The following is a 27,716-nucleotide window of genomic DNA, read 5'->3' as shown; positions in this document are numbered from 1 at the left end:
TAAACTCGGCTATTTACAATATTAAGGTCTCGTATTACTCTTTTATGGATAGTTATGTTCCACAAGATTGTAAAACCCATCCTTAATGTTGTAATATTGTCATTTACAAAGAGAATGACTTCTAGTACAATATTAAGGTAACTAGGGACATTAGGAAAGTAAATTGGGTCCTTATACGTGTAAACACAAATGTTTACAATTTTAAGGTCTTAGATTACTCTGTTTAGGACAGTCATGTTCCACAAGATTGTAAAAGTTATCCTTACTCTTGTAATATCATAATTTACAAAGATAAAGGCATGTAGTACAATATTAGGGTAAAGGGGAACCTTCGGAAGGTAAACTAGGTCCTTATACTTGTAAACTCGGATGTTTACAATATTAAGGTATCGTATTACTCTTTTATGTATAGTTATGTTCTAGAAGATTGTAAAACCTATCCTTAATGTTGTAATATCGTAATTTACAAAGAGAAGGACATCTAGTACAATATTAAGGTAACTAAGAACACTAGAAAAGTAAATTGGGTCCTTATATGTGTAAACACAAATGTTTACAATATTAAGGTCTCATATTACTATGTTCAGGAAAGTTATGTTTTCTAAGATTGTAAAATTTATCCTTACTCTTGTAATATCGCAATTTACAAAGATAAAGGCACGTAGTACAATATTAGGGTAAAGGGGAACATTCGGAAGGTAAATTGGGTCTTTATATTTGTAAACTCGGATGTTTACAATATTAAGGTCTCGTATTACTCTTTTATGGATAGTTATGTTCCAGAAGATTGTAAAATCCATCCAGTCAATTGTAATATTGTAATTTACAAAGATAAAGACATCTAATACAAAGAAAAATGATCCCCAATACAAAGAAAAATGAACTTCCAGTTGAGGAGTAAATGTAGTCTTCATCCTTGTAACCAAGGTGGTGGTTACAACATTCAGGATTCGTATTATACTAAAATGGACATACTCATTCTATTACATTGTAAAAGTAATCCTTAATCTCGCAATACCATCATTTGCAATAACAAGGAACTCTTGTATAAGAATAGGGTAAGCATGGACCTTGGTGGAATAAATTGGGTCCGTGTCCTTATAAGAACAAATAGGGGGAACCAATAAGCACGAATAGTACTATTATGGACATAGGCATTCCACAAATTAGTAAACGAAATCCTTACATTCGTGAATTATATGACTTGGGTTTTACATAATGCGATGTGGTCATTTTTTTTGTTAATATTTAAATATAAAGTAAAAAAAATCTTTTCTTTAGGTTTTGTGTGATTTGCACTAAAAGTCATTGTTTTGACTTTTAGGTACTTCAATCATGGAAAGGGAGAAAGATTGAACAGGAGGCAGGAATTGCCCACTATAGTTTACCAATTACGAAACGGGCCGTAGGATTTCGCACATTTGAATTACAAATACATTGTACTGTTTGTCAATTGCCAAACAGAAGGCAGTAATTGCACATTGAAATGCAATTGGATTCCAGAAACAATAAATTACAGTTCCCTCATTTGGCAATTACTGTCACCAAATATGGTAAATTCGCTGAACACCAAAATATTGGAATGACCGTCATAACTTGCAATATAAACAAAACCAAGGCTAGCAGCACAAAATAAAGTTAACATATTAACTTCATCAATTGTTCGTACATATGATTACCCAACAAAGTTAACATATTAACTTCACCAAATTGCATTTTGACATCCTCTGTTACATTTTCACTCCCTGTGCTAGTCATAATCTATAATATGGAAACCGAAAAAAGGACACCAAATAGGGCATTCGATGTAGATGTACAAAAAAAGGTGTCCTACCTAACCACGGTCACAAGCCTTTGAAAACCACTTTACAAAAAACAAACAAGTTGTCATGTTATACCATGGTCACCCTCCTTCCAAAAATATAGGGTATGCACCAAAACCAATACCATTGCAGCATTAGATCTAAGCTCACAAAAATATATACTGGTCAGTCATTAGAGTCCCATTACCTAACCTTGTTAGCGGCGCCGAGGTTTAGGCTGACCGCGGCCTGTACGTGTTTCTGGTATAGTCACTGCTGATTTTTTTGTTTCCGAATATAAACCCTCTTTTTTCTAACGGTGACATCTGCCACATCCTTGTCTTTAACCTCAACATTACCAATCTTGTTCCCCTTTGCCATAAAATCAGATCCATTTTCTATCACTTTCAATTCTTCACGTATTATCGCATCACGCAATTGATTTTTTTCATTTCGGAGCAACTCAATAGCAAGTCGCATTCGTTGTACATTAGAGTCGTACTGCAACCAACAACAACAAAAAAAAAAAAAAAAAACTTTAGCATTTCATTACGTATTAAACATTTATACCATAAAAATAGCACGTGCGCAATGCATACCCGGTCATACCACAATTGACGATAATGTTGCATGTGTCTTATGACAAAAATGCCACAATCCACACCATTAGGTTGGATGGGATTGGCATCCAATGGGGACACAAAAGAAAAGGAGGAGAACGTCCACCCCGTCCCAAATACCGACAATATGTCATCATGAAAAACGGAGTCTAGGTACAACAACTGTTGCATACACAAGAACATAGTCGACATTAGTAACATTGAGCAAAACAAATACGTATAATTGCATTGAACAAAAGCTTCTCCACTTACGCTAATATGGCAATCGTTCTCGCGTTTCTTATTGTGACGCCCATCAGGTAAACTATCCCAAATTTCAGCTTTCTTATGGAATATGTCACAAACCAAAAGATACCAGTGACCAATTACATCATCGTGCATCGGAATATAGATCTGCAAAAAAGTGGTATATTCATTATCACCAATAATTTATATTGTTGGAGCTTGCATACGAAACCCACCTGCATGCAATCCTTCAGTCGCCCATTAAATCTTGCGAGACGACAAAGCTTGTGTGTCCTAGCACATGACGTCATACGATCACTGGGACGTACGAACTTGGCGCCTTCCTGCATTTTATGAAATATAACACATCACTTTTAACCAACAAATATCCTTCAATAATCTTATCCATTTACTTACTGACCAACAATACGTAGGTAGGAACCATTTTGTGGAGGTGGTATCATATAAATATTCTGCCATTACATTGATTACCTATTACAAGAGAAGACACGATTGTTAGCATCCTAGTACCAACATTCTAAACATATACTAATGAGTAGTTAAATACATATTCGATTCATAGTCCTTACATCATCAAAGAGAGGCGACCCAGGGGCAAGGCTTCCAAAATGGTGACGATCTATAGCTACAACACCAGTGTCAACGAGTAGTTCACTGTCAAACAGAAAAAATAAGTGTTCTAATCAATTGTTCTTATGTCATTATGACAACACATATCAAAATTAATTTCACAAATTTGGTTTAGGGTATACCTCCAAACTTTTGGATCTAATGGATTGCAACAAAATGCAAAACTTAGTAGATCTCTATCATCTTCAGAAATATCGTTGCTCATCCGGAATGGACCGACACTCAATCTTTTCATAATCCGCTCGTGAGTAATTACTTGTCGGGTTTTTGCATTTGCTTTAGCTTTCAACGCATTTATGTCTTCATAAGGAGTTCTCTTGTGGGGACCCGGCTTTCTAATCGCTGTTGCACGAGTCACTATCGGATCCCTTGTTGAAGTTGAACTACAATTCTCTAAGAACAAACTTTTTACGTCGTTGTGACCCATTTTATCCTAGTGGCCACAAATCATTACGAAATAGCATTTACAAATCAATATAACTGAAACAAATATATATTAGATAATACAAAGAATCTGCATAAAATAAGGACACCTAACTTTGTTATTACACTGGGAGAAAACCAAATAAAAATACAACGTAATCCATAGTACAATGATTTCTGCAAATCAAATACTCGATAATTGTCATCATCCAAACATGTAAACTAACAAGTGAAAATATGAAAACGCATACAAACAAGCTACAACCAATACTCATCATACCTCATTCTGAGGTTGTTTTGCATGTTTTCTCTCATGGATGACTTCAACAGAGGGAGTCAAAGTTTTATCAACAGTTGCAAATCCTTTCACATTGTCATCTTGCTCGTTGGGAGTTCCGTCTTCTTTGTTTGGCCTACTTTTTGGAGGTTTAGCATTTCCAAGGTCTTTTTGTCCCCCATCACTCCCCATATTAAACATGTTATCATCTTCCTTATTCAGTTTAACTTCCAGTTCATGAGGGCATGGAGTGCGCAATGTTCTTTCTTTCTCTTCATTTTTTGATGATAACTCAGACATAATCTTGGAGAGCGATTCGTCCATACGAGCAATAGTGGCCACCAAAGTTGCCACATCCTTTTTTATTGAACTTAACTCTTCAGCAAAGTGAGTCATTGTTTTGGCATCATCTCCGAGGCCTCCATATTCAGTTTTCATAACAACTACCTTATCACTTTCAAACCCCCCTCTTTTTTGTAGCCACTTCTTCATTTTTTCGGTCTCTACTTTCCCCCACACAGTGAGTGGTAGCACAGACCTATCCACAAGTACGCTACCATGAGCTATAGCATCAAGGTAAAACAATTGAAGGAATAACAAGCAACCACCGATGTAAACTTGATTGTTCTCCTTAAATGACCTGACACTGTCTAATAAAAATCTCAAAGAATAACTTGCCCAATTTTTCCTTGCTATTGCCTTGCTATCTCTTAACGGAAGCAGATATTTTAGATTCACATACACGGAAGTGGTTGGACATTGCAATGTGCATAAAGCATACATGACAAAACCAACTTTGAAAAAGTCACTTGCTTCTTCTGTCCCCACCATTATCTGCTTCAACTCATTATTTTTTAAAAGCTTCTTCCCGCCCAAAAAAAAATTTCGCACCTTTACAATGTGTTGGTCATCCATGGATCCGGTGAAGTCAACTTCCTCTCCTCCATCCTTAACACCCATTATGCGCACAAAGTCATCCACAGATATCTTAAATGTTTTCCCATGTAGCACAATTGATGATTCAACAGGATTCAATTTATCAACCAAAAAACGACACATTGAATGAGACAGTTTTCCGCACTTCATTTCCAACAACGAAACAAATCCCATTTCTTCAATGGCTGCTTTTTTCTCATCGCTTAAAACATTTATAGTGTCCTTTATATCCTTCAGACTGCATCGTGTGCCTATCTTCAAACAACACTTGTTCGAGGCGTTCGTTGAAGGTGTTTTAGATTCATACTTTGCTTTTTGAGTAGCATCCAACTTTTGCCACATATTAGCAATTTCCTTCTTCGTCTGAGGAAGAAAATAATAAAATTCAATCACTTCATTATAAGTTGTGAGCTGTAACGTCTCTATTTAAATGTATTGTTTACAATTTATCACCTTCGTATCCACTTTCTCCACTATTTTTTGTTTCTTCATTTCATCGCCCTTTATTTTCCTATTTAAAACATTCACATTTAGTTAGTCCTATAAAAAGTACTTAATATACTTGAACAGCCGTTTAACACTTACAGAAAGTTAAAATAACCCGTCTTCCGATGAATCACCATCTTGGACTCGTCTTTTGTTGTTTTTGGATTTTTGCCCTTACTATGCACATCGTTGTTCTTTTTCACCATTTTATAATTCCAACTAATGATGAGCCTGCATTAAACAAGAAAAACATTTTATATATCTAATAAACTCAATAGAAAATAATAATATGTCAACTCATATGCAAATTGTCAAACTAGGTCAAATAATAACATGTCAACTCATATCAATGGAAAAATAATATTTCAACTCATATGCAATGGCCAAAGGAGATATGAAATTGCAGGAACCTTATGCATTGCATATGAAATTGTAAAATTCCCATTCAACGTAATTCTCAAGCATCCAAAACAATCTCAATGCTTGTTCTCATGCTATCCACTTTCATGGAAATTTTACAATTTTTAATAATATGTGAAAGAAATTAACTTCAACCCATCATTTTTTAAATCTTTCAATCCATTCCATAGTTCGAACATCCAAGAACACAACATATTAAACAAAACAAAAAAAGTAGTCTTATCAAATAAACAATCGAAAAATAACATGTATATATCAATTGCCAACCAGGTGCTATGAAATTGTATTACCCCTAGGCAATTGCATTTTCGTGCTACACTATATCACCTTCTACATATCCAATATAATTATGAGGCATCACGAAACACTTTTAATGGTTGTTCTCAGCCTACTGACTATAAAGACTATTTTACAATTTGTAATAAGGTTACTCACCAGCAAAAATGAAATTCATATTACGTTTTCAAAAGAAAACTTAAAGAGGTGAGGTTAAGGTTTAGCAAAACACAAGTCATATTACGCAATACTAATTTTACAAAAGGTTAGGGTTTATCAAGAGATAAAATGAGATTATTCAATACTACCCTTACAAAACTTCAAATTAAGTGCTTTAAACCTTAAGTAAATACCTACCAATCAATGGAGGAATCTTCACCACATAACATATGTCAATTCAAATGCAATTGCCAAATCATAGAAACAAATTGCATGAACCCTATATAATTCCATATTAGTCAGTCATACCGAATAAACTAAAATAATAACATGTCTACTCATATTCCAATTATCAAACAGACTTTTATTGAACCATATATGAAATTGCATTCTCGCCAATCATACCAAACAAACTCAATTGGAAAGTAATATGCCAACACATATGCCAATTGACAAACAGAGGGCTATGAATTGCATGACCCCTATGCAATTGCATTTTCGTGCTCCAATAAATTCTATACATCCAACGAAATTCTTATGCATAATTTTACAATGCTTGTTCTCTGTATAAAATATAAAATTACAATGCTACTAAATTTCATTCAAATTTTACAATTTAGAATAAGGTTACCCACCCACACAATATTCAATTCATATTTGGTACAAAACTTAGTTGAGATTAAGGTTTACCCATAAACAGAAATTAACTTAAAAATTCTTGAGATTAGTTAGGGCTTAGCAAGAGAGAGATGGGATTAAGGTTTACCTATAAACATAATTAACTTAAAAAAGAGGTGAGATGAGTTAGGGCTTAGCAAGAGATAATTGAGATTGCTCAATACTAACCTTAGAAAGCTTCAAATCAACTGATACCAATGAAGGAGATCCAATATTCAGCAGTAGATAGAAGGTGCCTAGACCTCAAACCTCACGACGAGCAGACGAGAAGACATAACAATGAAAACTGACACAGCAAATGGGAATAGAATTTTATTTTCTTTAAACTCAGAAAGATATTGGTGAACCAAAAATTAATTCAAAACATTCACAGATTAAAAAAAAAAAAAAACACTAATCATTTGAGCAAATAAAATAAAGGCTGAAAGTAAATACCTGATTTTCCGAAACCACCCATTCCAAAAATCTTGTGCGCCCTGATGCAAATATATCTTTTATGAACGGTAGATGGAGGTTCTTAGTTGCAGATATAACAGCAAATCCCCTTGAAATGGTAAACATGATCACTCCAAATATGATGATCCTCCCAACCCAAGAATCTTTTCTGACCCACTGAAATTGATAAAACAAATATGAAATCAATATTTTTATCTTCCTTTTGGTCATAAATCCTGCAGTCAAACTAAAAATTAAAGAAAAACTTACCTAACTTTTCTTTCTGTGTTTAGACTTTGGCCGCTTGATGTATGTATGAGGTGAAGGATTAGAGAGTTTTTCCTTTCTAATTTTATAGCCAAAAAGATCACCAAAGAATTAGAGACTTCTAAATCGATGATGAAATCTGATGGGTGTAAAATATGTGGCTTTATGTTTATATAGCAGAGGTTGTGTGAATTTTTTGTTTTTCTATTTCTTTTCTTTTTGAACTTTTAGAAACTCAATAGTGATAAGGGAGTCACGTGCTCTCTGCAAACTACCTCTCTCATGTTCATATCCCAATGAATGGATAGACACAAGACTTTTTTACTCGTTATCTGTCAACTGTCAGTTATTTTTTTGTTTTTAGTCTGAAGAACTAATGCACTTGCTGAAACGCAATGGTAGGTAGCAATTCAAATGCTAAACCCAAAGACATGGACCAGCCTCTAGGCTTGGCTTGGCTTTTACCAAAAAGTTGAAGACACCAGTCAATTGGCTATCACTTTTTCAATCCTGCTCTGTTGGAAAGATTTGTAAAAAGATTTTGTAATGTCCCACAAACTTTCAAACTCCAATTCATTTCAATCCTAATTTTTTGTGAAAAACTTGTATGTATCACAAATTAATCACGTCTGCTACTTATAAGGATTTTATTCTATACGGTGAAACACGATTAAATGAAACTAACAAGATAGTGCAATTTCTTTTTTAATTTCTTTGACCTCTCCATTGTAGCATGGAAAGTCACAACTACAAGACAAGATAGTGTTTGTCTTCAGATATGCACTCAAGGCCATCCTCGCCTTTATAGTTCAAGAGGAACTTTCCGGAGCTTTAAATTTAAAGGTATTTTTTTTGTGGGTAAAAGTTTTTATAAGATGATAAGATGGAGCTCACATGTTAGAAGGGGATTTCCATACACCTTCTTGGAATCTTCTATTTACCAAATTGTTAGTAAATGCTTTGACTATAAAACTATGGCTGTTATAAACTAAAGAGAAATTGGAGAGGGAATTGAAATAGAGAAAGCATAAAAATCTGATGTTTTTCATTCATTCATTTTCTGTCTCTTACAACAAAGGGAGGAAGCCCACTTATATGCAAAGTCTGTTGGCTTCCCGTGAATATGCAATGACATCTCCCAATATGTGGATTCCACTTTCACAATACTTTCATTATGATGTTCTTCAATCAATTAGGTAGTAGGCTCTACCATTTTGGGATCCATCCTTAACTTTACAACAGTCTCGCTTAGAGCACAAATGGTATGGAATATGCCTCGTTAAAAACCTTGCCAGTAAAAACCCAATGGGACCAAAAAAAAAAAAACTAGTCGAAGGGAAAAAGAGTACATAACTATGTGTAACATAAAAAGAGTACCACACAGTGATTGGTAACACAGACCTATCCACAAGTACGCTACCATGAGCTATAGCATCAAAGTAAAATAATTGAAGGAATAACAAGCAACCACCGATGTAAACTTGATTGTTCTCCTTAAATGACCTGACACTGTCTAATAAAAATATGAATGAATAACTTGCCCAATTTTTCCTTGCCATTGTCTTGCTATCTCTTAACGGAAGAAGATATTTTAGATTCACATACACAGAAGTGGTTGGACATAGCAATGTGCATAGAGCAAATATGACAAAACTAACTTTGAAAAAATCACTTGCTTCTTCTGTCCCTACCAATATCTGCTTCAACTCATTATTTTTCAAAAGCTTCTTCCCGCCCAAACAAAAATTTCATACCTTTACAATATGTTGATTATCCATGGATCCAGTGAAGTCAACTTTCTCTCCTCCATCCTTAACACCCATTATGCACATATATGTTAAATGTTTTCCCGTGTAGTACGATTGATGATTCAGCAGGATTCAATTTATCAACCAAAAAACGACACATTGAATGAGACAGTTTTCCGCACTTCATTCCCAACAACGAAACAAATCCCATTTCTTCAATGGCTATTTTTTTCTCATCGCTTAAAACATTTATAGTGTTCTTTATATCCTTCGGACTGCATCATGTGGCTATCTTCAAACAACTCTTGTTCAAGGTGTTCGTTGAAGGTGTTTAGATTTATACTCTGCTTTCTGAGTAGCATCCAACTTTTACCACTTATTAGCGATTTCCTTTTTCGTCTGAGGAAGAAAATAATAAAATTCAATCAATTTATTATAAGTTTTGAGCTGTAACGTCTCTATTTAAATGTATTGTTTACAATTTATCACCTTCGTATCTACTTTCTCCACTATTTTTTGTTTCTTCATTTCATCGCCCTTTATTTTCCTATGTAAAACATTCACATTTAGTTAGTCCTATAAAAAGTACTTAATATACTAGAATAGCCGTTTAACATTTACAGTAAGTTAAAATAACCGATTTTGCGATGAATCACCATCTTGGACTCATCTTTTGTTGTTTTTGAATTTTTGCCCTTACTATGCACATCTTTGTTCTTTTTCACCATTTTATAATTTCAATTAATGATGAGCCTGCATTAAACAAGAAAAACATTTTATATATCAAATAAACTCAATAGAAAATAATAATATGTCAACTCATATGCAAATTGTCAAACTATATCAAATAATAACATGTCAACTCATATCAATGGAAAAATAATATTTCAACTCATATGCAATGCCCAAAGGAGATATGAAATTGCAGGACCCTTACGCGTTGCATATGAAATTGTAAAATTCCCATTCAACGTAATTTTCAAGCATCCAAAACAATCTCAATGCTTGTTCTCATGCTATCCACTTTCATGAAAATTTTACAATCTTTAATAATATGTGAACGAAATTAACTTCAACCCAGCATTTTTTAAATCTTTCAATCCATTCCATAGTTCGAACATCCAAGAACACAACATATTAAAAAAAACAAAAAGTAGTCTTATCAAATAAACAATCGAAAAATACATGTATATATCAATTGCCAACCAGGTACTATGAAATTGTATTACCCCTAGGCAATTGCATTTTCGTGCTATACTATATCACCTTCTACATATCCAATATAATTATGAGGCATCATGAAACACTTTTAATAGTTGTTCTCAGCCTATTGACTGTAAAGACTATTTTCCAATTTGTAATAAGGTTACCCACCAGCAAAAATGAAATTCATATTGCATTTTCAAAAATAAACTTAAAGAGGTAAGGTTAAGGTTTAGCAAAACACAAGTCATATTACTCAATACTAATTTTACAAAATGTTAGGGTTTATCAAAAGATAAAATGAGATTCTTCAATACTACCCTTACAAAACTTCAAACTAAGTGCTTTAAACCTTAAGTAAATACCTACCAATCAATGGAGGAATCTTCATCACATAACATATGTCAAGTCATATGCAATTGGCAAATCATAGAAACAAATTGCATGAACCCTATGTAATTCCATATTAGTCAGTGATACCGAATAAATTAAAATAATAATATGTCTACTCATATTCCAATTATCAAACGGACTTTTATTGAACCATATATGAAATTGCATTCTCCTCAATCATATCAAACAAACTCAGTTGGAAAGTAATATGCCAACACATATGCCAACTGACAAACAGAAAGCTATGAATTGCATGACCACCTATGCAATTATATTTTCGTGCTCCAATAAATCATATTCTATACATCCAATAAATTCTTATGCATAATTTTACAATGCTTGTTCTTTGTATAAAATATAAAATTACAATGCTACTAAATTTCATTCAAATTTTACAATTTAGAATAAGGTTACCCACCCACACAATATTCAATTCATATTTGGTACAAAACTTAGTTGAGATTAAGGTTTACCCATAAATAGAAATTAACTTAAAAATTCTTGAGATTAGTTAGGGTTTAGTAAGAGAGATGGGATTAAGGTTTACCCATAAACATAATTAACTTCCAGCGCTATAATATCATAAAACAAATCAGTTACCTCCACCAGTCATAGCAGGTTTTCTTTTAATTTTTTTACAACTCAATTGGCATGTGCACTGCACATGCTTCATAAACAACAAATAGAGCATGGATACATCGTAGAAGGTGCCTTCATATAACAAGCAAAATGCTATAGACCTTTTTTTGTTTTTGTTTTTAATGCTATAGACCTCAGACCTCACGACGAGCAGACGAGAAGACATTCTATATATACTAAAATCCAATGCAACTAAACACTGTAGCTAAGCACAGTATAATGACGGAAATGCCCCTCATTTTTCTGTTGTTTTCGTTTTGTTTTTTCTTCATAACAGTAAATTGACGAAACTGCCCTCAACTAAACAGCTTCTTCTGTTCCCGTTTTTGCCCCTTCCCCTTCGTTGCAAAGGTTTCGTCCGCTCAGAGAAGTGCCCATTTTCAGTCCGTTCCAAACCAGCTGGTTGGGGGGCAGCCATGGAAGATCTGCATTCATTGCTAGACATGCGTGGGGGGCCGTCGATTTTTGTTTGGGAGGTGCGCTGCAAATCCAGCCACACTTTTAGTCTTCGTCTCACAGATATGTGGTCGGGAGATTTCTCATCCTTTCTACAGCCTTCGACTCAGACTTCCATCTTTCTTGCTTGCGAATATTTGCATCCTTTGTCTTCGTCTCACAGGTATGCATCCCGTCAACCTTTTAACAGATCTTTTGGTCTTCATTTCATGAATTTGATTGTTTGCTGGGAGATTTTTCGTCCTTTGTAGAGCGTGGGTGTGAGCCATGTTCTATCTTTAGGGTATTTTTTATTTTATTTTTTTACGAATTTGGGTTCATTTATTTGGTTACTTTGATTTCAGGTTCTTGGGTAATCCCTAATGCTATATAAGAGGAGCTGAGGTATTTATGTTTCACAACATATCTTTAGGGTATTATTTATTTATTTTTTACGAATTTGGGTTCATTTATTTGGTTAATTTGATTTTAGGTTCTTGGGTAATCCCTAATGCTATATAAGAGGAGCTGAGGTATTTATATTTCACAACATATTGGGTTCTATCGGGAAGGGGATTGAATCTCACAGATTAGCTCAAGTATTTCCATCATTCTTATTGTTTACACCATAATGAACTGAGCAGACCTAGTATCAAAGCGACTAGCACCAAGGCAGCCACGCCTTCTCCTCTGCCGAAGGAAGACACACTTCCAGGGTACCAGACACCTGCCGAAGCTCCCAGCTGCCAAACCTAATCTCCAGGACACGTGTCGCCACCACGACGACTTGCACAAAGTCCCACATTGGAACTTTGTGCAAAGCTCCCACTTTCACTTCCCTATAAATAGGGAACAGTACCCAGGTAAAAAGGGTAACTATTCTCCCACTTTTACTGTTACTCTGCCAGAATTACTACCTGTAACTGACTTAGGCATCGGAGTGCCTTCGGCTAGCACCACTCTGGTGTCCGAAGCTTAACGATTGCTTCTCCCACTTTATCTTCTGCAGGTTTCTCACCAACCTATTTCACCAAGGGCCTCAGCCCTCTTCCCTGCTGAAGACCCCGCACATCTCATCACTAAGTTGGACTCAATATTGGCCGGGCCATTTTGAGCATCAACAGTTTGGCGCCGTCTGTGGGAATTCGACACTTGAATCCCCTCTTTCTCTATCAGCCCAGCTGGCTCCTTCACCCATTAGGCCCCGTCGCCTCTTCTTCACCCCACACTCTGCTATGCCGACCGAGGATAGCCGCGATACCCAGCACCATACCCCCCGCGAGGGTACTTCCCGAAGGAAATCTTCGGGAGATGCCACTCTCCAGGCAGAAGTGGAGCGCCTCCGCGACAGTATTACTAAAATGTCGGAGAAATACGAGCATCTTCATTGCCGGAATGCTGAGCTAGAGCATGACTATCGTGCTCTAAAGCAGAACCAATAGAGGACGCGCGCCCTGGATGCCCAACAAGACCTCACCCATAACGTTTGGCATACTCAGCCGAACCAGCCAGCACATTCCAGCCACAGCGCCCCGGCCCAGTCTAGGCTCCGCAAGAGTAAAGACCACCTTCATCCGGAGCTAACCCAGTCACGACTCATTTGCGTTCCTCCACCGAAGGACCGGCCCTATGAGCCAGTCAGGATCTACCAAGATTGCAAGGATCGCATCTCGAACCGACAGCCAGGGCCGATCCCTATCCCTGTCAACCTCGAGGACCCACGGGTGACACACCTGGGACCTTCGCCAGCCCCCGTCCGAGTACCCAACGGAGAAGGTGTCGGGGACTCGGATAGTTGGGAATTCTATAATTCAGAGACCTGGCCAACTTACCACACTGAGACGCTGGAAGATTGGGAACATTCCCCAGCCCCTGTTTGCCTCTCGTTATTAATAAAATAGCCCCTCTCCTTCGCCTCACCTACTCGACCGAAGCATCACACCCCTTGTGAGCTTCTCGGGTGATGCGGTCGAGCCCATTGGCAGCATTCATCTCCCTATATCAATTGGGGCCGCAACCCAGCGGACGACGATCACTACCCCCTTCCTTATTGTTGATTGCAGTAACCAAGGCTCCCGCCCCTCCTCAAGCTGGTACAGAACCACCTGAGGACTCAAGGGAGGAGTCTATCACATCACAGGCTGAACCTATGGAGGACCTGGAACTGATTAGCCTTTATGACGACATCCCAGATCGACAAGTTCGGATCTGCACCTCTATCTCGCCAGAGCTTCGCTCTGACCTGGTCGCCTTCCTCCGCCTCAACTCCGAAGTCTTTGCATGGTCCTACAATGACATGCCTGGCATATCACCAGACATCATATCCCATAGGCTTAGCGTCAATCCTGCCGTCCGACCAGTCCGACAGAAGCGTCGTGCTTATGACCCCGAGCGCTATGAGGCCATGAGGGCGGAGGTGGATCGTTTGAGTAGTATCAGATTTATCAGGGAGGTTGCCTATCCTACATGGCTGGCCAATGTCGTGATGGTTCGTAAACCAAGAAAGGGCTAGCACATGTGTGTCGATTACACCAACCTTAACCGGGCTTGCCCAAAGGACAGCTTCCCCTACCCGCACTGACCAGGTAGTCGACGCCACATCGGGCCACGCCCTCCTTAGCTTCATGGATGCTTATTCAGGTTACAACCAGATCTTCATGCACCCCGAAGACCAGGCCCACACCTCTTTCATTACGGACCGAGGCCTCTACTGCTATAGGGTGATGCCCTTTGGCCTGAAGAACGCCGGGGCTACGTACCAGCGACTGGTGAACCACATTTTCGCCCCATTGATTGGCAATACCATGGAGGTTTATGTCGACGACATGCTAGTCAAGAGTCGCACAGCTGACAAACACATCCTCAACCTCTCCGCTATGTTCACCATCTTGAAGCAGTACAAAATGAGGCTTAACCCCACCAAATGTGCGTTTGGGGTGGCTTCCGGCAAGTACCTAAGACGGTCATGGATATCCAAAGCCTTACAGGGCGTGTCGCAGCCCTGACTAGATTTATCTCCAAAGCCACTGACCGCTGCGCCCCATTCTTCAAGGCCCTTAAGGGTACCAAGCGAAACATCACCTGGACTGCTAAATGCGACACGGCTTTCAGCGAGCTCAAGGAGTATATGGGCAGGGCCCCTTTATTGTCAACCCCTAAGCACGGAGACATCCTCGTGATTTATCTCTCCGTCTCAGCTTCGGCTGTTAGCTCTATGCTCATTCGATCAAAGGATAACGCAGAGCACCCAGTGCATTATGTTTGTAAGGCATTGTAAGATGCCGAAGTTCGATACCCAGACATCGAAAAATTGGTGTTCGCCCTGGTCATTTCGGCTAGACGCCTCCGACCATATTTCCAAGCTCACACCATCCATGTCTTAACCAACCAACCGCTCCGACAGGTGTTGCAGAAGCCAGAAACTTCTGGGAGGCTGGTTGAGTGGGCCATTGAACTTGGTGAGTTTGATATTCATTACAAACCCCGCCCGGCTATAAGGGGGCAGGCCGTTGCTGACTTCTTATCTGAATTCACGGAGCACCAAGCTTCAGCAGCTACCCAGCTCATAACCGAACCCAATCTCTCTCTGAGCCAGGACCAAACCCCCAGCAAAAGCACTCTCGACCTAACCCAGCCCCTATGGACCTTATTCGTAGATGGCTCTTCTAATGCCCAAGGGTGTGGGGCCGGCCTCGTTCTCGTCTCCCCAGACAAGGTTGCCCTCGAGTACGCCCTCCGCTTCAAATTCCAAGCCTCCAACAATGAGGCCGAATATGAAGCACTCTTAGCTGGTCTTCGACTAGCCAAAGAGATGGACGCCAAACAAATTCAGATATTCAGCGACTCACAACTCGTTGTCCACCAAGTCAACCAGGACTTCACGGCCAAGGATGCCTCTATGACGGCTTACCTCCAGCACGCTCGGCACTTGCTGGCAACCTTCCACGCCCGCTCTATCAGGCAAGTGCCGCGCTCAGAGAATAGCCATGCCGATGCACTAGCCAGGTTAGCCTCAGCCTTGGAGCAAGGAATGGGTCGCCACATCCACATCGAGTTTTTGGCCCAGCCCAGCACCCAAGCCCCACTCATCTGCACTATTGATCACAGCCCTACATGGATGGACCCCATCCTCCAGTTCTTGCAGAACCAAACACTACCGGCTAACCCAGCCGAGGCACGACGCGTTCGCCATCGCTCTGCCCGATACCTGATCATTAACGGCTCCTTATACAAGCGGGGTTTCAGCCTTCCTTACCTCCGATGCCTGACTCCAGAGGAGGGTCACTATGTCCTCCGAGAAATCCATGAAGGCATCTGCGGTAACCACTCGGGCGCACGCTCGCTGGCCCATAAGGCAATCCGCCAAGGATACTTCTGGCCTTCACTCCACACTGACGCCCAGGCCTTCACCCAGAAATGCGACAAGTGTCAGCGATTTACCAACATTCCACAACTCCCGGCTGAACCGTTGACGCCATGGTCAGCCCTTGGCCATTTGCTCAATGGGGACTGGATCTCAATGGACCTATGCCAGAGGGCAAGGGCCAAGTCAAATATGCAGTTGTGGCCGTAGACTACTTCACCAAGTGGGCTGAGGCCGAGGCCCTGGCCACTATCGCTGCGGCTCGCATCGAATCTTTTGTGTGGCAAAGCATTGTATGTCGCTTCGGCATCCCCAACTCCATCGTCACCGACAATGGCCGGCAATTTGACAATGCCAAATTCAAACAATTTTGTTCCAACCTCAAGATTCATCTATGCTTTGCCTCCCCAGCCCATCCTCAGTCCAATGGCCAGGTCGAAGCCGTGAACAAAATTATCAAGAAAACTCTCAAGACAAAACTTGACAAAGCCAAGGGCTGCTGGCCAGAACTACTCCCGGAAGTACTCTGGTCCTACCGCACCACCTTCCGCACATCCACCGGTGAAATGCCATTCTCCCTATCATTTGGAACTGAGACCGTGGCACCGGTAGAGATTGGCCAGCCTACATACCGAATCTCCACTTACGATGCCAAAGCCAATGACGAGCAGTTGGCCCTCAACCTCGACTTCATTGACGAGCTCCGAGACCAATCAAGCATGCACAATGTCGTGTACAAACAATGCATTACGACTCCCGAGTCAATCCCCGCGCTTTCAAAATAGGGGACTCGGTCATGCGCAAGGTTTCCTTGGCTACCAAAAATCCTAACGAAGGTACCCTCGGCCCTACATGGGAAGGTCCTTATAAGATTATCAAAATCTGCCGCCCCGGCACTTATCAGCTTCGCGATCCCACAGGCAAGACGCTGCCTCATCCCTGGAACGCTGATCACCTCAAGTACTACTACAAGTAAACATATCTAGACCCTAGGACAATACTTTGGTCTTGATTATTTACTATAAGGTAGAAGTAAAGTATCTAGACCCTAGAACTCTTGTACCTTCTGCCTTTCGGCACCTATTTCAATGAAATGCCTGACTCCGGCTCATTCTCATGCACTCACATTGTTATTATTTTTACTAGCACAATTGATATCATACCAAGTCTCATATCATAAATGAAAACAACCTTGCTCCACGCAAGGAATAGTGTTCATACAAAACAAAAATAAACAACCTTGCTCCGTGCAAGGCAAATTGTTCTAACAAAATAACTAGAATACATAACGAAGGCAACGCCTTCAAGACTCGGTCGAAGGGGCATCCTTAGTGGCCAGCTCCGCCTCTGGTGTCGGTGCGCTAGCATCAGTAGGAGGACTCTGTGCAGGAGGCTCGCCACTCGTGTCAAAGTTAATCTCGATCGAGGGGTTAAACCTAACCAACCTATCTTCCCAGCGAAGCTGCTCATCCACTAGTCGGTCCATGATGTAGCTCTTCAGCTCCTCTAAGGTTCGGAAGGACTCGATCGCCTCAACTCGTGCAGCAGCCACCTCCTCGGCCTTCGACCTCTTCAGCTCCTCCACCTTCTTGGCCAGGGCCGCCTTTTGCACCAGCAGGGCGTTCTTCTCTCGGATGGCCTCTTGCGCCTCCGCTATCTTGCTCTTGGCCAGCTCATCACGCCTCTTCAGCCTCTGGATCTCCTTGTCCGCCTTGGCCATGCTGACATACATCTCGCCAAAGGCCTGCAAAACAAAACAATGTTAGTCAATCCAAACAAGAATAATCCAACAAAAATGCACACAAGAAGGCCTAAACACTTACATAGGCAGAGGTGAGGATCGTCTTTTGGGCCCGGTCTATGAAGGAAGAGGCTGGGGTCCTCGCCAGAGCCTCGGGATCACTCTTCACGCCTTCCAGGAAGACGTTCACCAAAGGCACCTCCTGCCGGTGCATAGCCAGGTTCACCTCCTTCTTCTGCTGGCGTAGCCTGCCGAAGTCCACCTTCTCCATCCCTTCAGCAAACACGTCCTCCATGCCGAAGGGGAGCTTCGGCGGCGCCTGCAGATCAAAAGGCGGAAGTCTCGGCCCCAACCCCATCACATGCTGATGAGCCTCCTCCAAGGCCTTCCTCTTCCCCAGCACGTCCGCAACCCGACCCTCATCATCATCTCTGGGGCGTTTTCCAGCACCCTTCTCTACCTTCTTGGCCCGAGACTCTCTGAGCCGCGTCTGCATCTCAGCCTCATCAAAATCCACTGCCACTTTCGTGCTCCCCCTTATGATGCCAGCCACTGTCAAAACAAACAAAACAATTACATTAGTCACACTCACAAAAGGCTCAGCACACAATTAATAAAAATAACCCAGGTACTTACTTCCTTGAAGCAGTCCGGACTCCAACAAATTCTTCTGCGTGACTAAGTTCCCGCACTCACGCTCAGTCTCCGATAGCTGCTCCCTCACCCACTCAACCTCGTCTTCCTGCTTCTTGGAGATAGGGCCCCACTTCACTGAACCTACATCAAAGGTTAGATACTACTTAGCCATTTACACTGGCACAGACAAAGTACAGAACCAAAAGAATAAGAGCCAAAACAAAACACAATCAAGCATTAAACAATCTTAAGGGATGGGGCCAAGGACCTATAGACTGGAAGTGGGTAGGAATGTGTTGGACAATGCTCTTCCCTGGCAGACTCTCCCAGTCCCCATAAGCCATGCACCACCTGTTCCTCCAGGATTTTTGCGTCGTTGGCTTGTGCTTAATAAAATAGCCCCTCTCCTTCGCCTTTCGGCAATTAGCCTGTACCCAGCCAAAATTCTCCTGCTGCTTTGAAATAGAGTACAGGTACATGAACTGCTCAAACGTTGGCTCCCCCAACCCAGCCAACCACCAAGCGATGTACACCCCATGAAGAAGAATCCAAAAGTTTGGATTATACTGCCCCGGTGCATACCCCAACTTAGCCAACATCATCTGCACCCACGGATGAAAGGGTAGTCTGAAGCCGTGCCGATACATATCCGTAAAAATCATCACGGAGCCATCCGAAGGATATCTGACTACATCAGCCGCAGTGGGTAACCTCAAGCCCACATAGGCTGGCACACAAAAATCTGTCCGCAGCTGGGCCAATTTCGCTTCTGTAAGCGTATTCTGCCTTGGCAACGGGACACCAACCCGAATGTCTAATCCCTCTGACACCGGCTATACCCACAGACCTCGATGGTGATGCCTGGTTGCTCGAACCCACCTCTTGCGTTTGAGGCAAGGCTAGAACCCGATTCGCTATAGCCTCTAACTCTATATAATTCCTCTGCATCTCCCTATATGCAGCCGACCCAGAGTCTCCCGATGGCTCACCCCTCTCACCTCTAGGCCCTATCATCCTACTTTCTATAGTGCCTTCTACCATACCCTCTGTCTCTGAACTCTCCTCTTCAGAACATATATATTGGCTGGGCTCTTCACTCTCAGTATCATCCCCACCAAAGGCAGGGGGGATTAGGACTTTCTCTATCAGAACTTTCAGACATCTACAATGTGCAAAAACAAGAAAACGGAACTAATGCACATGCAAGGAGGATCGAACCACAACAACAGAAAATTTTGCCAAATCTTCATGCCAAGCAAGAATTCAACATGTTCATACATATGTTCAACGTGTTCATCATGTTCATGCTCATGTTCAATGTGTTCTTCCTAGCCTTCAACATGTTCATGCAAAACAAGACATTTCAATTCAAAAGTTCAAGGGAAATAAGGTCTAACCTTGTTCGTACCACCACGAAAGAATCGCCGGAAATCACCTTAGCCACAAGCACCATCACAAAACTATTGCCGAAAATCTCTTCTCCTCCTCTTCAATTTCTCACAATTTCTCTCCTCAACTCAAGTGTGGTGCCTTCACCACTCCAAGTTCGTATTTATAGCCAACTAAGGGTACCACGCCTCGATTCATGAGCAAACCCTAGCACCCTTTCATCTTCCCTCTTAAATCCCTTGTACCTACACACAATTTGAAATTCAATTTTCAAAAATACAAAAAACAAACACACACAAAAATTTGATTGAGGGAAATTTAGGGGCCCGTGCAAAACACAAAATGGAGTCCAAATTTCATCAAGACACCCAAACCAATCCTAGTATGAGGCTAGGGCCCAAATTTCATCAAGACACCCAAACCAATTTCACAATATATTTTAGCTAGGCTTGCCGAACGGCAAGGCCCGGGCAGCAACAAATGGAGGACTCACCTGCCGAGTATGGACGGTCTAGCTCAACCCTGACGTGCCGAATGTCTAGCACCTCGGACAGTACTCGGTCTCGACTCACAATCACCCCAAACCACACCCTTGCAGAACGGCAAGGGCTGAGCAAACAAAAAGAGAAGCTCCCAACCACCCTCGGACCACCGTGAGACTTGGAGAACCTCGGACCACCTTGAGACTTGGAGAACCTCGGACCACTGTGAGACTTGGCCTATGCTACCGAAGCCGTGACAAGGCCACTCCAGCCGCGAAAACCCTTGCCTGCCGAAGCCAATCGTAAGCTAAAACCACTCCCAGCTAACCATGCAAAAGACAGGGAGGACTGAACAATTATGTTCCCCGACTTCACACCCAACCCAAGCAGCCACGGAGCTCCTGCCGAACGGCACAAACCTTGAAAGAAAAACAGGAACGCTCAGCTTACTCACCCTTGCTGACCCGTGGCACACCTTAACTCGACCCAACGAACCTGCCCAGCCCCTGCCGAAGGCTCTAATCCCGGGCTCCAGCTACAGCGCCTGTCGAACCAGCTACCTTGCTGAAGGCTCTAATCCCGTGCTACTGCCGTGCCGAGATTCCTCCTCAGCCGACGCCTCCCTGCCGAAGGAGCCTTGCCGAACCTGCACAGCAGCTCCGCCCTCAGCCTCCTACTCAGCCCCCTGCTGCAGATTTCTCGCCAATCACCCGAACACGCCGAAGCAGTCCCGCCGACAACTCGAGCCACAGCCTGCCGAATCTGCGCAGCAGCTCCGCCCACAGCCTCCTTGCCAAATCTACGCAGCAACTCCGCCTTTGCTCGAAGCTTTCCTATCGACAGCTTTCTCGAAGTCTACCTTAACTGCCGATTCAAATTTGCCGAACGGCAAGAGAAGCAACTCCAAGTCTTTTTAACTTCCAATCCCAAACCTACCCTAAACTGCCGAATCTATTTGCCGAACGGCAAGATAGGCATTCCTAAAGTTTTTTTCCCAACTTTACACTAACTGCCGCATATACTTGCCGAACGGTAGGACTTATCAATTCCAAGTTTTTCTACTCCTCCCAATCCCAAACCCTAGGCCCAAACCCAATGTACAAGGCCATTGCTCAAGCCCAATATCACAACTAGCTATATTGCCGAAGGACCCAACTCCCAAACCCTCCTAGCGTCAAAAAAAAAAATTGGCTAGACCCTTGCCGAACGGCAAGGGCCATGGAGGAAGTATGGAGAGTCCAAAATTTTCAAAAAGAGCCGGCCCCCTCGAAGGTCTAGCTCCCAAAGCCAAAAAAAAAAAAGGGCTAGACCCCTGCCGAACGGCAAGGGCCATGGAGGAATTGTGGAGAGTCCAAAATTTTCAAAAGACCCGGCTTGCCGAAGGCCCAGCTCCAAAAAAAAAAAAAACCCTACGGACCCAGCTTCCATCCTATTTGCAACATGCCCAAGTACCCAGCTACCCAGCTACCAACAAGTTCTAGAGGCTTACACAGCTTGTATTACACGTTCCATTGGTTGACGCAACTCCTAACTTGCCAACTTGGGGGACTAGGGAGTGCCATGCGGCTCCCAATGAAGCTGGAATGCTCGGTTACAATTACAAAAACTCACAAGTTCACAACCCAGAAGTTACTTCTCGACCGCGAACTTGGGGGACTACTGTTTACACCATAATGAACCGAGCAGACCCAGCATCAAAGCGACTAGCACCAAGGCAGCCACGCCTTCTCCCCTGCCGAAGCTCCCAGCTGCCAAACATAATCTCCAGGACACGTGTCGCCACCACGACGATTTGCACAAAGTCCCACATTGGAACTTTGTGCAAAGCTCCCACTTTCACTTCCCTATAAATAGAGAACAGTACCCAGGTAAAAAGGGTAACTATTCTCCCACTTTTACTGTTACTCTGCCAGAATTACTACCTGTAACTGACTTAGGCATCGGAGAGCCTTCGGCCGGCACCGCACCGGTGTCTGAAGCTTAACGATTGCTTCTCCCACTTTATCTTCTGCAGGTTTCTCACCAACCTATTTCACCAAGGGCCTCAGCCCTCTTCCCTGCTGAAGACCCCGCACATCTCATCACTAAGTTGGACTCGATATTGGCCGGGCCATTTTGAGCATCAACACTTATTATTAATTTTTTTAATCAATTGTCGATTCAATGACTTTGCTCTCTTGGAGAAATCTTAGAAATGGAAATCATTCTCAATTTCTGTTTTGGTTGCTGATGAAACACTGGAAAGCAAAGATTAAGCATGCTTTTTTTTTTTTATTGAAAAAATTTTCTTTTTTTATCTGCTGTTGGTTGTTGTGTTCTAAATACGGAGAAAAAAATTAAAGATAAAACACAAGGAAAAAAGAAGTGAAGATTAATCAGGTTTTGACAAAATAGAAATTAGGAATGATTAACCAGCAACCATGCTGATAAAGTGCCATCTTCCCTTCTTTGTGTACTCTTTAAGTTCTGCTCGCATCATTTTTTCCACCATATGCTCTGAAGGTAAATTTTATTATTCAATTTGCAGATCAAGTAAATTTTGAAGCACTCTGTGCTGCAAGTACTTTCGTTGAGTATTTGTTCTCACATTGTATTGAATGAGGTTGATATTTCCTTTACCGGTCAGCTTCAAAAACTGAAGGTGGAACCAGCACATAAAACTTCTCCAAGGTAATATTCTAACCAATTTTTAGGTTCAAGATTTAAGGCATCATGTGAACCGGGTATTTTGGTAGCTTCAGATTATCAACTTATTTATTGTGGTGCTAATTATGTAAACTCAAGTTATTTGTGCCTAATGAACCACAACTGCAATAATTTTAGTTGTGATGTATATATGTTTGTGTGTCTATTTGTTTTTTGGTATATAAGCAGACCGTTGTCTCGCATCATGCTGAGGCTGATAGATAATTTTGATGAATTAGAACTTTATGATACACAAGGACAGAGTTGTAGGAACTGTCTTTGCTCACAATTAAGATGTCATTGTCCTCTGAATGAATTTGAAAACAAACCAGTCTTCGCTTCATATCCTCATATTTTCATGTTTCCATTTGTTGGTATGAGAAAAGGAAATGTAACAGAGGTTGTGATTTATGTTGGGGTCCATTCCAAAATTATGTAGGTTCTGCAGCATGCTAAATTTGCAGCTCAACTCTTTCATCTATGTTACTGAGTCTTTGGAGCTCATTGTTAAGACTGTTGTTTATGGATAGTTTGATGATTTGCAGCATCAATGTTTTAGACAATTAAGGCATAGTGATTATCATCCACAGTTTTGACTTTGGTTTTTTCTTTTTATCCCCTAGAAATTAATTTTAGTGAGAAATTTGGATTTCTATTTCAGAAGGTTTGTTCTAGAAAATACAAAATCCAAATATTATGAAGTGTGCACCGGAGAAGATCCTCTTTTTCCTTGGGATGTAACTAGCTGTTGTTTACGGCTGAGAGGTGTCTGGTTGGATTTCAACTAGCTGGTTGGATTTCAACTAGCTGGTTGGAGAACTACAGAGGTAAAATGGGAGAGCTGTTGGTTCTTCACCGTATGCTCTGAGACATAGCTATGTGGCTTAAACTTTGGTTTCTGTATATGAAAAATATAGTTCTTGACTGCGAAGCTTTTCTGTATATGTCACAGGTTCTTAAATTCTATCCAAAGTTCCCTATTTTCAACTAGAAAGAAAGGTTTCCTTTTATCTTCTTGAAATAATTCATGTTTTAAAACCCATTTATCTAGATTGACTCTTCAGCATATGGTGTCTGGGGAAACATATGGTTTACTTTCTCAGTTCGATATGCTTGGTACATAAGTTCTGAAAATTGTATGGCCTGATTGAGCAGGCATGCTGTAGACTTCTTGCTTGAATGTGTATGGTTTGTCCTTTAAAATTACAATTGAACATAATATCCTAGATATTAGGATTGCCGCAGGCTTATGTAGATCACAGTCTGTGCAACGATTCAATCCTGAGTGAGAGAGTGGTTTTGTGATTTTGATTGTTTAGGGTGACTTTTGATTGAGATGTTCGATTGAGTTGTCAGGACAAAGGGAATGTAAATCTAGATCAACACTTACAGAAAATTAAAGTTATATATTGAAGTTTTTGGTTTTTAGAATTAGAGAGGCTGAGAAAACAGAAATCATGCTACAATGTACCTGGAATGAATATTTTTGCTGCCTCCTTTAAGGAACCTAAATCCGTTATGTCTTTGGCCTGTCCAAGTTAGCATATATTAGATAAACTGTACATTAGTATTTATCAAGCAGTTTAGAAAGTGTCACCTTATAAAACAGGGCCAAATCCTCCCTCTCCCAGTTTATTCGCTACATTGAAGTTGTTTGTTGCAGCTAAAACTCTTTTTAAATTGAAGAGTGGTAGTTCTGCATCATTCTTCGCAGCTTCAGCTCTTTCTTTACTTATACTCTCACTCATACAGCCTTCCGTGCTCCCTGTTTCATTCTTATTATTAGAGCATTGGTTGTTTGGAACAATAGAATATATGTGTTTGTGTGAGTGAGAAAGAGAAAAAGAAAGAGAAGGGTGGTAGCACTATACCTTCCGTTCCCAAGTATTTCTTCCATATGAAGAATTTGTTGGCTGGGAGATTTTTTGTCAAGAGACTTTCTTTCTTTTAGTTTTTTGTCAACAGACTTTTTTTTTTTTTTTTTTGGGGTCAAAATAGAAATTGGCAATTATTTTATCTTAACCTCTATTGGTTTTCTTTGGGGTTCTCAGGAAACATTTCACTTGATTCCTTGACTTGGTGGGCTTGATTGATTATGAGTTTTGAGTCAAATGTGCTCACTGTGTATATCTGTTTAACTAGGCTTGATATTAATATGTACATATTGTTTGATCGTTATAGAATTCAGTTAATTCTTTGATATAATAATAGATATTTGTAATTGTGAAGTTGTTTACACAAAACTAAATTTATGTTGGTGTTAAAAATATAAGCAGGATTTCATATAGTGATGTAAATTTTGTCATCTTTTTCTCATCCTGTGATAACCTATATTTCTCTAAAAATGTGATTCGATCCAAATATAATTCAATTATTTGTTTATTTCACAGCTTGAATACACCAAAAGGCAAGGGACTAGACATTTGCATTCTGCTGTCATTTTCGAGGTATAAAACTCCTCTAATTCATTGTTTTTTTTAAATTGAGCATTATTAGTCATGTTAGTCAATTGATTTTAATTATTTTTTAAGATTTTATATTTGCTTTTCATCGATTATGCTTGCATACAAGTTATTTACAAATAATCTTTATTTTGTTGATTGATACAAGTTGGATATGCTTTATTGCTAAATTTTTTTTTCCTCTTTTAAATATTTTCCCTTTGATGTTCTCATTGAATATTTTATCTAAATCATTAATCTGGTGAACTTGGTTGATTATAAATTTTGAGTTCAATGTCTCAATTGTACATATGGATTTAACAAGACTTTATATATATATATATATATATATACTGTTTAATCATTATGAACCGAAGTTGGTTGTCTGATAAAATAATAGATATCTAGAATTGTTATATTATATTTTAATTTTTATTCTTCTATAGCTGTGTCATTTTGATCGAATAAAAATTAGTATCGTTTCTTTATAATTATGATGCAGTGATATAAAACAATTTTGTACTATGTACTTTCTTTATAATATGTATGCATGTATGTAGATACACACACATATCCGATCCAAATATAATTCAATCATTTGTTTATTTCACAGCTTGGATACACCAAAAAGTAAGGGACTAGACATTTGGATTCTGCTATCATTTTCGAGGTATAAAAACTCTTCCAATTCATTGTTTTCTAACATTAACCAATATTAGTCATCTTAATCACTTGATTTTAATCATTTTGTAAGATTTTTTTTTTTTTTTTGTTTTCATTGATTGTGCTTGCATACAAGTTATTTACAAGTAATCTTTATTTTGTTCATTCATACAAGTGGAATATGTTTTGATGCTAAAATTTTCCCTCTTTTTTAAATATTTTCCCTTTGATGTTCTCATTAAGCATTTTATTTAAATTATTAATCTGGTGAGTTTTGTTAATTATAAATTTTCAATTAAATGTCTCAACTACACAGATTGGTTAAACAAGGCTTTATATTTATATATATATATATATATATATATACACTGTTCAATCATTATGAAATGAAGTTGGTTGTTTGATAAAATAACAGAGATTTAATTGATGTATAAAATTAAACATTTTTGCTTTATGAATTTAATTATTTAGATTTGAACCTATTAACAAAAACTGTTCTTCTACTTATGTATTTTAGGTTCTTGCTATCATCCTGCTTTTGCATACGTGTTGGTACAAGTGCTTAACAAATTTTCTCATTACAGGTCAGTATTTTCAAACTTTTCAAAAAAACTGTGCATATCATTTATAATTAATTGATTAGCAAATATTATATGATTTCAAGATTTCCATTTATATAACTCTATTATCATATTTCTACATTTATTTTGCATTCTTAGACTTTAAATGTTATTAATAATGTGAAATATTACTTTTATATATATATATATATTTTTTTTTTTCTAGATATCAACCTGTTTTTGGGAAATTGAAATCTTCGTTGATAATGTCGAAGAGAACTAGAAATACCACGAGANNNACAAATCATGCAAGAACCTCATAATCTCATCATTTCAAATGATATACAAGTCCCAAATAAAAATGTTTCTCATATTAATGATGAATATCCAAGCGAGAAAATTCCCATCAACAGTGATCGAAACATTTCTCAAGCTGATAAAAAAAGACAAAAATGTGTTGAAAGTACATCATCTATCAATGTGAATACAGTTGAAACAACACTAGATGAAATTCAATTTCATCGTTTTAATCAAATAAATAAAGGTCAAGCAATCTTTCAAAGAAATAGGCAAGGTGGGTGTTTCCCTTTGCTTCAAAATTTTCTTCAAAACTTGAACTACATTGTGCTATTACTAATAACCTACATTTATGTTTTCTATTCTCTCCATTCTATACCTCTATA

At 39.7% G+C, this 27,716-nt stretch overlaps 3 protein-coding genes and 1 long non-coding RNA gene across 8 annotated transcripts; 2 read left to right on the top strand and 2 right to left on the bottom strand.

Moving 5' to 3' along the window:
• Window positions 1-1,720: 1,720 nt before the first annotated feature.
• LOC117623772 lies at window positions 1,721-4,025 on the bottom strand. The gene is made up of 6 exons (XM_034354745.1): window positions 4,002-4,025; window positions 3,421-3,731; window positions 3,238-3,322; window positions 2,884-2,991; window positions 2,402-2,815; window positions 1,721-2,303 (listed from the first exon to the last, which is right to left on the bottom strand). The coding sequence occupies exons 2-6, from the start codon at window positions 3,723-3,725 to the stop codon at window positions 2,073-2,075; spliced, it is 1,143 nt and encodes a 380-aa protein (XP_034210636.1). The 5' UTR covers window positions 3,726-3,731; window positions 4,002-4,025; the 3' UTR covers window positions 1,721-2,072.
• On the bottom strand, window positions 3,868-7,853 carry LOC117623771. 5 transcript variants are annotated; one of them, XM_034354741.1, is made up of 5 exons: window positions 7,659-7,853; window positions 7,389-7,565; window positions 5,520-5,651; window positions 5,388-5,445; window positions 3,868-5,297 (listed from the first exon to the last, which is right to left on the bottom strand). In XM_034354741.1, the coding sequence occupies exons 3-5, from the start codon at window positions 5,624-5,626 to the stop codon at window positions 3,996-3,998; spliced, it is 1,467 nt and encodes a 488-aa protein (XP_034210632.1). In that variant the 5' UTR covers window positions 5,627-5,651; window positions 7,389-7,565; window positions 7,659-7,853; the 3' UTR covers window positions 3,868-3,995. The 5 variants fall into 5 exon arrangements, with proteins under 5 accessions (XP_034210632.1, XP_034210631.1, XP_034210633.1 ...); XM_034354740.1 differs by lacking the exons at window positions 7,389-7,565; window positions 7,659-7,853 and adding exons at window positions 6,474-6,555; window positions 7,122-7,163; XM_034354742.1 differs by lacking the exons at window positions 7,389-7,565; window positions 7,659-7,853 and adding an exon at window positions 7,122-7,179.
• A 6,183-nt stretch (window positions 7,854-14,036) lies between these two features.
• Window positions 14,037-17,221, top strand: LOC117625504. The gene is made up of 5 exons (XM_034357051.1): window positions 14,037-14,561; window positions 14,659-14,998; window positions 15,061-15,332; window positions 15,477-16,392; window positions 16,608-17,221. The coding sequence occupies exons 1-5, from the start codon at window positions 14,037-14,039 to the stop codon at window positions 17,219-17,221; spliced, it is 2,667 nt and encodes an 888-aa protein (XP_034212942.1).
• A 9,671-nt stretch (window positions 17,222-26,892) lies between these two features.
• On the top strand, window positions 26,893-27,329 carry LOC117626352. Its single transcript, XR_004585546.1, has 2 exons — window positions 26,893-27,057; window positions 27,260-27,329. It is a non-coding gene; the product is annotated as an uncharacterized LOC117626352 (long non-coding RNA).
• The last annotated feature ends 387 nt before the right edge of the window (window positions 27,330-27,716 follow it).

The sequence above is a fragment of the Prunus dulcis genome, chromosome 4 (assembly GCF_902201215.1).
Source record: "Prunus dulcis chromosome 4, ALMONDv2, whole genome shotgun sequence".
Classification (NCBI taxonomy): domain Eukaryota; kingdom Viridiplantae; phylum Streptophyta; class Magnoliopsida; order Rosales; family Rosaceae; genus Prunus; species Prunus dulcis.
Note: the sequence above shows the minus strand (reverse complement) of the source record. Positions and strands in the feature narration are given on the sequence as shown.